The sequence below is a fragment of the Limulus polyphemus genome, unplaced genomic scaffold (assembly GCF_000517525.1).
Source record: "Limulus polyphemus unplaced genomic scaffold, Limulus_polyphemus-2.1.2 Scaffold154, whole genome shotgun sequence".
In the NCBI taxonomy this organism is placed as follows: domain Eukaryota; kingdom Metazoa; phylum Arthropoda; class Merostomata; order Xiphosura; family Limulidae; genus Limulus; species Limulus polyphemus.
In genome coordinates, this window is record NW_013665764.1 from 290,845 (window position 1) to 301,839 (window position 10,995).

At 33.9% G+C, this 10,995-nt stretch overlaps 1 protein-coding gene across 1 annotated transcript in view; it reads right to left on the bottom strand.

Annotated features, from left to right (window-relative positions):
- The window catches only part of LOC106476276 (nephrin-like), a 141,594-nt gene that overhangs the window by 39,074 nt on the left and 91,525 nt on the right, over window positions 1-10,995 (bottom strand). The window contains exons 6-8 of the mRNA XM_022381220.1: window positions 9,526-9,696; window positions 8,491-8,781; window positions 2,268-2,479 (exon numbers count right to left, since the gene is read on the bottom strand). Of these exons, the coding sequence (XP_022236928.1) occupies window positions 2,268-2,479; window positions 8,491-8,781; window positions 9,526-9,696 (674 nt within the window). The remainder of the gene's footprint in view (window positions 1-2,267; window positions 2,480-8,490; window positions 8,782-9,525; window positions 9,697-10,995) is intronic.

The following is a 10,995-nucleotide window of genomic DNA, read 5'->3' on the forward strand; positions in this document are numbered from 1 at the left end:
ACCCGTGGTGGGCAGAGTACAGATAGCCCATTGTGTAGCTTTGTGCTTGATTACAAACAAACAAAGATACCCTGAAAGTGTCTCAAGCTCTTCAGCAGGTTAATTTATCTTTAAGAAAATCTTCTTTAAAGTTGACCAGCTGACTGTTGTCTCGAACAGATGATCACGGTGATTTTGGCTGGAGATACCAGTCCTTTTGGGTTATATAAGCCACATCATTGAATATATTTTTATTAAAGCTTAAAGTTCTTTCCAGCATCTACTTAACTTTGGAAACAGTCCTCTCTTTCAGTGTGTTTTGTCAGCCAAACCATGACACCTTGACAAACTTCAGTCTTATCTGCATTTACATCGTACTGGCTTTTCATCTTATCTTATCACCTATGGAATCAATGGTGTTTCTTAGTTTAACTGTTAGGCTGCTGAGTTATGTTTTGTCAGGAAGTGAGTATAGAAGGATCAACGACACTTTTCAGTTGTCTGTGGATTCGTGTATTATTGAATGATAATTCTCTAATGTTCAACTTCACAAATAACTTCCAAATTTCAAAATTGTTACAAATTTTTGCAAAAAAAAAAGCTGATTTAAAGTTCTTTCCTCGATGTTTTATAGATATCCCAAATCTTGAAATAAATTCGTTGAAAAGTTTCTTTGTTGAAGTTTCTGATTTCTAGTTAGGGATAGCACATACTTCTCACCATTTGTTTAAATAGTTCATTATCATCAAAATGTATTCATTCCTGCTGTTGGACTGTGGTAGAAGACCAAAAACAACAACACCAACCCCCTGTTTCCTTTGCGGACATTTTCATTCTTAGAACAGTTTTTTTTATAATTTAGATATTTTTTTTTTACAGATTTCAAACATTCAGTCCATTATAAATGTAAGCTGTTGGAATATTACAGTATTAACAGAATGCTTCTGATTGTAAGGAATGTGGACGTATCATTGAAATTCTGAAAATACTTCTTTCCACTGGTAGTTACATATTTTCAATAAATCACACACCCATTTCTCCTCTTAAGTGTCTTCTTATCATCTAAGTGTCCAGCTGTTGGAATATTACAGTATTAACAGAATGCTTCTGATTGTACGGAATGTGGACGTATCATTTAAATTCTGAAAATACTTCTTTCCACTGGTAGTTACATATTTTCAATAAATCACAAACCCCTTCTCATAGGCATATTGAATCTTACTGCCTCTTTCATATCTTTGTATTTGAGGTGTATAAAGCCACTGCTGCCGCAAGGGTCATTGTGCACTATTCCTAATCCAGTGAATAATCTGTTTAAGATTTACAACTTTTGACTGAGCATTTTTCATTTGAGTGATCATCCACAACGGCTATTCATCATCTGTGGATTTCAGATCTTGAATTTTGCTCTGTCGCAAAGATTGATTATGTATATATTATTCTTTTTTTTTACTCCTCCCTTTTCACGGTATTTACATTTGACAATAATATGAGGTCTTTGGGATAATATATCAAGATTTCCGTGGTCCCATCTGGGGTAATGCATGATATTAAAGTTGTACTCTTGCAATTTCTGGAGCCACCTTGTTATCTGGTCTTCTAGATTATGGAAATTTACCAGCCACTTAAATTCTGCACGACCCTGTTCAGAGAGTAGACTGTTTGCCAAAAAGGTAGCTACAGAAATTATTCAAGACTTTAACGAAACTTAGTACCATTCATTGCCTTCTTATAGTAGGTGATTATACATTCCTTCCCATTTTATACTTATGATAACACTATTCCCACTGCAAAGTAAGTAGCATTTATATCAGTAAATCTCCAACATTTGGATACATTAATACAGGAATATTGGTTAGATATTTATTTAGTTTATTGAATGCTTTCTCATAATCGCTTGATGATTTGTTCTAGTGGATGATTTTGTAAAATGATATAATCCCAAAAATTTACATGCACGTTTAGTTGGCTACACTCTGTTCGCTTTGTAAAAACTCCCTCTCCAGTATCCTCAGAAAACTTGCCTGTTTCACATTGTACTTAAGGTTTTTAAAGGGCTTGTTGGGTATGATTGGCAATCATCTTTTAAAGTAAAACTCGCTGTCATTGTTGATTTTTTAGCATGCATTTGTGTATTATATCTATTGAGTACATTAGCCATACGACTCTATAACACAAACGTTTAAATAAAAATCAAGAAATACTCTCAAGATTAAAAATTATGGACTGATGATATCTAAATAAGGTATCATTTACAATATGAATTTAGATAAAAATATTTGCTTTACCTGCCTGCTCAAGGTTAAGCTCACATTGGATGTCGTAAACCAACTTCCCATTGACGTCACTGTTGCTTCAGCTATTGAGAATACCGGTAGACCGTCTACAATCCAGGAAAGCTCTGATTCTGGATTACTAGGTCCTGCTATGCACCTCAAGGTGATGTTATCCCCGATTTTTCCTTCATGAGGTCCTTTGATTGAAACTTGAGATGGAGGAACTAAAATAAAATAAACGAGAAATGCGTTGAAAATAATCTGTTATTATATTGTTTTGGAGATTTCCAGCTGGCTAAAATATCATCACTACATATACTAACGTTTGCATTTTACTAATTAGTGGATAACATAAAAAGTATAGCAGGTGTTGTCGTTGTTTTAGTTTCTATTCCTACATTTACACTCGTATGTTCTGAAAGAAAAGGTTTGAGACTATGCATCCTCCCAACTAGACATAGCACATTTGTTTTCTCCGTCTGATACTTTTTATGAATGATGATATAACTCACATTGCCACCGAAGAAGGCTACAGAAGATGTATTGTTAGAATGTATTTCCTGAAATCAATTTCTTTGCCAAAAACACACCATCATAAATATAATGGAAAAGGTCAGTTCAAAGGTAGTTATTTAATGGCGATAATTTCTCCCAGTTACATTCGTGCAGTGGTTAAAAAAACAACATTATTCTTAAAACACATTAGAATTTTATTACTTTTGGACCACACTGTACTTTATTCCACAACAGGTGATCAAATAGTTTTATAGTAAAATGAATATTACAGTTATAGCAATTAATTAAAACCAGGTGGATAATAAAGAATATTGTCCAGAATGACTTGATACTTTGATATACAGCTCTTTTAATACTATCTGAAGGCAAAAACTTTTGGCTTTTAGTATGGATAAGGATTTTTGCTGATATGTTTAAAATTATATATATATAAAATATTGTGAAAATCATAACAAGACTACAAAAGTAACCTGAAATTACGAATTAATTACAGAGGGTTGAGTACTTTATATTAATACGATTTTGTATATGCAAGTCAGCAAGTCACCTGACAACCAAGGCCAGTTTAAAGTCGTATTGAAATGACATTTTTACATTGTTTGGATTTTTATAAGTTGTATGATGCTATCGAAAATAATTGCTTTTGGGAAGGGTATATAGCAATAATTTCCGACGCATAATATTCATACATTCACATCATAAAGATGTGCTAGAATCGGCGATTTCGAATCTCCCAAACGATAGCATCGTTTGTACTTAATGGTACTGGAATAAAAATGTATATGAATCATCTTGAAGCACCAGGATCATCCGGAAAGAGACTACAACAAGTCTTGCCGCAGCCGTGGTAAAAAAAAAAGTGTATCGTCTTGTAACTGGTAAGAATCTATAAACACAAGGTCCATAGCACAACATTATCCATTCAACCGATGCGTACCTTAAGCAGCTGGAGAATGAAACAATATCCACGCTATTCTAAACAAAGATATACTGGTCAAGTTGTCGGACGCAGTGCCTATGGATTTCTATGTAATTAGACTGTTGAAATGAATGCTAGAAATCCGCTATTTTCGTACTCTAAAAAGAATGTAAAAAGACTGCAAGGAGGAGTGGTGTGATTTTGACATGATAATTTTACGATGGATCATTTTGCAATATAAACTACACTACAGAGCTATTGTTAAAATGTACGGTCATCAGTTTGTGCAAGATTGGACGTGGCGACATGAACGGTAACGAAGTGGCGAGACTCCAGAATCGTCTTCAAATTACGTGCTTTATCTCTGTTCAATCAATTAAATCTAAAATTGTTGAAAACAAAACATAAACTTAGTTCAACTTTTTCTTTTATTATTTACAGAAATATTAAATGCGGTACAATTAAAACATCAGTTCATAAAGTTAAGTTCAATCACACTTTTTTAAATGAAAATCAATGCATGGTTAAAACTTTCGAGGTTACGTTAAACTATAGTGTAGAAATACGTCTGTGATTATAACGAAAGTAACAAACGAAATAAGTATCTGTCAAACAAAAACACAAAACTCGCTTCGGGTAGCAGAAAGGGAACCTCATACGAGGCATCTATCGCCAGCTTTGATTACCAAGTAAAGCAGCACCAGTGAGGTTAATTGAAAAAAGAGAGGTAATTAAATACACGGAAGGATAAAAGAGTTGGAGATTGGCTGGCCTATAGATTCAAAGATCAATAGAATTTAAAAAGTGAGATTTGATGAATAAGAGATAAATTAGTGAGAGATTGCACACAAGAAAGAATTGGTAGATAGCGTGTACGTGGACGGATTGTGAACGATTTCCCGTATAAGTTAATTTTGAATTAATAAATAGAAGTGTTAGTTCCATCAAATATTGAATCGGGCTTCATAGGAGCCACGGGGTTGTGCACACATAAATCTTCACATCAGAAATACTGATAAGGCTTAACGACAACTTACTGACTTAGTAGTTAAGGTGTCACAAGTTCAGTAGAATTTCAAATACATTTGATTATCACACTAATTGTGTTATGTTCACATTGATTCATTAGTATGTTAGAGGAGCCACGCAGGTTTAACTAGTAAACAGATGAAATTATCTACAGTACCTACATAAAGCTATATTGGTACAACTTCGTATATAATGTGATACAATCTTCGAGGAAATCTATAGAAAGGCTATTTATACAGGATATTTCCAAATTCGAACTTGTAGAGAAGAAGAAAGACAGCACAAACAGCCAAGGGGGAGATGATCGGCATTGTTACGAAGCAACCACGGCCCCAAAGTTAGAAGCGTGATTTCGCGAACTATGGACCCTTGGGTTCATAGTTCAACAGACTGATCTATTGAATGTATTAACTACCAAGTCCGGCCTAGTGAATGTATCTAGCTACCACGTCTGGTCTATTGAATGTATGTTGCTATGTTATCAATTGTCGTTTTAGGAAATAGCTTTCAAATGTACATATATATATATATATATACAGAAATGTGGCCCGGCATGGCCAGGTGGTTAGGGCGCTCGACTCGTAATCTGCGAGTCGCAGGTTCGATCCCCCGTCACACCAAACATGCTCGCTCTTACAGCCGTGAGGGCGTTATAATGTGACGGTCAATCCCACTATTCGTTGGTAAAAGAGTAGCCCAAAAGTTTGCGGTGAGTGGTGATAACTAGCTGCCTTCCTTCTAGTCTTACACTGCTAAATTAGGGACGGCTAGTGCAGATAGCACTCGTGTAGTTTTGCGCGAAATTCAAAACAAACCAAACCAAACATAGGAATGGTATTGTCTCAGCGTTTCTACACATTATATTCCTATATTCTAGAGCAAAACTGTTCAGTTTTAGTGATGTGAAGAAGAATCAATTATTTTATCCTGCTTAGTTTGTTTCTTTGAAGTTAAGCACAAAGCTACACATTGGGCTATCTGTGCTCTGCCCACCACGGGTATCGAAACCCGGATTCTAGCGTTGTAAGTCCGCAGACATACTGCTGTGCTACTGAGGGGCATCCTGCTTAGTGTTTGATAAGATAGTGTTTATTCTAGAACAAAATTGTTCAGTTTTAGAGATGTGAAGAAGAATCAATTATTTTATTCTGCTTAGTGTTTGATAAGATAGTGTTTATTCTAGAACAAAATTGTTCAGTTTTAGAGATGTGAAGAAGAATGAATTATTTTATCCTGCTTAGTGTTTGATAAGATAGTGTTTATTCTAGAACAAAATTGTTCAGTTTTAGAGATGTGAAGAAGAATGAATTATTTTATCCTGCTTAGTGTTTGATAAGATAGTGTTTATTCTAGAACAAAATTGTTCAGTTTTAGAGATGTGAAGAAGAATGAATTATTTTATCCTGCTTAGTGTTTGATAAGAAAGTCAACGCAATTTATATCACTTGAAAACTAGTGTTGTTTTGGTTTGTCGTTAAGTATAAAGATACACAATGGACTATTTGTGCTGTGGCCAACACGGATATCGTTTTTTAGCTGGGTCACTAGGGGTGGTGGTGGTGCAAAGTGATGTTAGTTTTAACTATTGAAATATTTCGGTTACATTATCTGGCAGAAATAAGCTCGAACTTACAAAGTAAATTATAATTAATTGATTTACTAATGCCCCGAAGAATAATTCTAAATTTGACTGTACAATTCGACATAATTTACGATACAGGTTAATTCTTAACAAAAGGACATAATCTACGATATAGATTAATTCATAACAAAAGGACATAATCTACGATACAGGTTAATTCATAACAAAAGGACATAATCTACGATACAGGCTAATTCATAACAAAAGGACATAATCTACGATACAGGTTAATTCATAACAAAAGGACATAATCTACGATATAGGTTAATTTATAACAAAAGGGCATAATCTACGATACACGTTATTCAAAAGGACATAATCTACGATGCAGGTTAATTCATAACAAAAGGACATAATCTACGATGCAGGTTAATTCATAACAAAAGGACATAATCTACGATACAGGTTAATTCATAACAAAAGGACATAATCTACGATGCAGGTTAATTCAGTCTCAGCACTGCTAATAGGTGTAACAAATATTTTTCTGAATTTGTATTTCCATCTAATGAAACATATTATGTTTTCTTAGAAAAACAACAACAAAAAAAGTCTGTCGGAAATATTTCACAAATAAAACAATGGGAAATACAGAATAAAGTACATAATAAGAATTTTAACTTTATGAATGGGAATTAACATTTAACATCACGTCAAGTTCTTGAGACATACTGAGATATACATGCACTTATTCAGTCACTGAAAAACTGTAAGTTGAGGAACGTTTCATCATGAACTCTCTGCTATCATTACAACACGTTAACGTTTATTACCAGGAAAATAGTTATTCGATTACGCTAGGCACTGATATTTAGCATTTTAAATGATAACTTTGAGCATATTTTATAAGTTGACATTCAGAAAGTTTATTAGGTTTTGTAATTTTAGTGAATATTAATGATAAGTGATTTTCAAAGTTCATAGTCTTGGTGTTAGGACGTTATTTTATGAATAACTAAGCAGTAGGTTTCTGTAAGCACTCTCAATATGTAATATATCAATATTAGAGGACAAAACAGAAGGAAACCAAACTACAGGCTATAAACGTGGGATCAGAGTGTGTATAGCTATTAAAATACCAATATATTCATTCAGAATTGAATCACATATTTCACTATGTTAGTTTGAACTAATTGTTTGTTTGTCTGTTTTTGAATTTCGCGTAAAGCTACACGAGGGCTATCTGCGCTAGCCATCCCTAATTTAGCAGTGTAAGACTAGAGGGAAGACAGGTAGTCATCACCACCCACCGCCAACTCTTGGGCTACTCTTTTACCAACGAATAGTGGGATTGACCGTCACATAAAGCCCCCACGGCTGAAATGGCGAGCATGTTTGGTGGTATGCGGATTCGAACCCGCGACCCTCAGATTGTGAGTCGAGCGCTTTATCCACCTGGCCATGCCGGACACTAGTTTGAACTAAAGGTCTATTATACACGCAAGTTTCCAATAGACGTAAAACATTTTGTTACAACACAAGAGATAAACCGACACGATTCTAATCTTAAATGTGATTTCAAGAACGGCTAGGCTTTCACATAATTAAGCTGATTGATCACTGGCGCTTGTTACCGTGTATTGTTTACACTACTTTTCGTCTCCTACAACTTATCTTAAACGTAAATCGATAAATATTGCATTATGTAATGTAAAATCTTATCATTGATTTTCCTTTTTTTAACGTTACTTTTTTTTTTAGGCCTAAACAACACTGAAGCTTATTTGCTGGTTTCGGATATTCGCGCAAAGCTACATAAGGGCTATTTGTAGAAGAATTAGAAGGAAGGCAGCTTAACAAAAATATCCATCGTCAACTCTACTAATCAAATACTGAGACTCGACCGTCACTCCTATTATACACCCATGACAACAAAGTACGGAGTGCTTTTCGTTGACTTTTGGACAAAAAAGACTCGAACTATGGACTCATCGGATCCACATTCCAGCATAGTAATACTATGGCCATGCTCGATTCACTGCACTGAAGCAAAGTACTTCTAAAGTTTCGGAAAGGCAAAGACATTGGTCGAATTACTGTCTTTTGTTTTTGGAGTATATCACATTTTTATATATATATAAGCTCATTAAAACTAAGAGGCTTAGTACAGTTTGTAAACAAGTACTTACAAAGAACGTTTAGGGTAACTGATGACTCCAAAGGCTGCAACGTTACGCTGTTCGTGGCCTCACAACGATAGGTGGCTTTGTTGTCTGCCGCAGTTACAAGAAAAGAGTGCGTATTTGTAGTTTCGTAACCTGTGGTTGAAAATATCTTGTTTATCTGAACATCATTCCTGAGCCAAACTAGTTTCGCTGGGGGATTGCCACCACGAGATATGCAAGCTACGGTTAGGGTGTCACCAATCTGAACGATGTCATCTTCTTGAAAACCTTCAATCTCTGGTGGCCCTGGCGGATCTAAACATTTTGGAAATTAATAATTTGTAAAAAAAACAAAAACAAAAAAATAGGTCCTCCTGTCATCACTTCGAGTTAAAACTGTACACATTTGTTTATTTCAAACGACTAGCAAATACATAAGAAAAAGCCTTTGATGAATTTATAAAAACATTCAATGATGAATTTGTACATACATAGCAAATAGAAAGTCTCTAAAAGTCTATCTAAAATGGCGTCGTACTTTTATCATTAGAATAATATAAAAAGTTATGATAAACGAAAAGCTGTTAAACATCTGAAAAACCGGTAATTAAAAGATATTCAAACAATTACTTCTGTAAGTTGAATCTAAATTTAGTTTAGTCAAAATATGGACATATTCGACACTAGAGTAACATAGGATAATAAGAAACATAAGACATTAATTATAACAATAGCTATTTGCGAATTTCTTAAGTTGAATCTAAATTTAGATTAGTCAAAATATGTACATATTCGACACTAGAGTAACATAGGATAATAAGAAACATAAGACACTAATTCTAACAGTAGCTATTAGCGAATTTCTTAAGTTGAATCTAAATTTAGATTAGTCAAAATATGTGCATATTCGACACTAGAGTAACATTAGATAATAAGAAACATAAGACACTAATTCTAGCTGTAGCTATTTGCGAATTTCTTAAGTTGAATCTAAATTTGGATTAGTCAAAATATGTACATATTCGACACTAGAGTAACATAAGATAATAAGAAACTTACATAAGACACTAATTCTAACAGTAGCTATTAGCGAATTTCTTAACGTAGGATGAATAGCTTCACAAGTATAGGTGGCGTCGTTGTCTTCTAGTTTAGTATGAAGAATGATAGAACTAGAGGTTGTGAATAATTTGTTGTTTCTTAGCTGTTCCACTTCATAGGGCACCGGCTCTTTATATAATTAAAAAAAAATGTTGCATCAAGTACACGGGAACGTTTGAAAAGAGTACAAGTAAAAAATAGTAACCGATATTTATATCAAGATGTCTTTTAGACGAAATTATTAATTATATCTCCAACTATGTAAGCAATACACTTTGATAAATTTATTAAAATGTAATCTTTTTTTTTAAATTTAAAAACAAAGTTTACAAAGATACAGTTTGTGATCTTCTCCAAAAGCAAAAATAATCCAGCTAATAATTCTTTTTTATCTGGTAAGTCACTTCGTGATTGTAAACTGGATGTATATATATATATATAAATGTATCAATGTACACGTGCATGTTTATGGACAATTTTACAATTTAGTCATCTCAGAATTATTATTTTTGTTTAAGTTTTTAATATATTCAACAGAAATATTTACCAAAATATCCTAGTAAAAAAAGTTCCTGTAATACATTTCCAAAGGTACAGCGTCTTGTATACCACGGATAATGAACTACAAAACTATGTAAACTGGGGGATTTTAGAAGTATCTTATATTTTCTGTCATCCGGTCGAGTTAATTGAAAACTAATTTCCCTTTGGATGTAATGTCTCAGGGGAGTGCTGTGCGCTCTGGTCAAGAGCTTAGTGAAAATCAGCTTCGTCCTGAAGTCAGTACGTTAGAAGATAACAGTGTACGTGGGCTTGGAAAAGCGTATCATACATATATTTAGTTAATAAGCATGGGTTGCGGGTTTTATAAAACAAAATGATGAAAAAGGAAATTGTTTTTCGTTCCTCTTCCTATAAAAAAAATCAGTTGTACATTTAAATCATATCCAATATTTAAGAATATGATTCTTACTCGTCTCACGGTTAATTACCAGTTAAAGTCTAATTACACTGATCTATGTTTTCACTATCTCTTTTACAAAATTCATATTTAAGTGAAGAAATAACAATACTAAAAGAACAATATTCATGATGATTCCGTTACTTGGCCAGTTTCTGTAGGCAGAGAAGCCCATAGATTTGCTGGCATATCTGATGCCTAATTTTTAACAACATAATACTGAAAAAAGGACAAAATTCAATAAAGAAAACAGTCATGTAAACGAGAGTCTAAACGGTATATATATTTCCCAGAACGTATTGTTTTGCGATGTCAGGTGTTTTATTACGTAACTTATTTCTTCTTATAAATTTGTTTGTTTTTGTTTCTGAATTTCGCGCAAAGCTACACGAGGGTTATCTGCTCTAGCCGTCCCTAATTTAGCAGTGTAAGACTAGAGGGAAGACAGCTAGTCATCACCACCCACC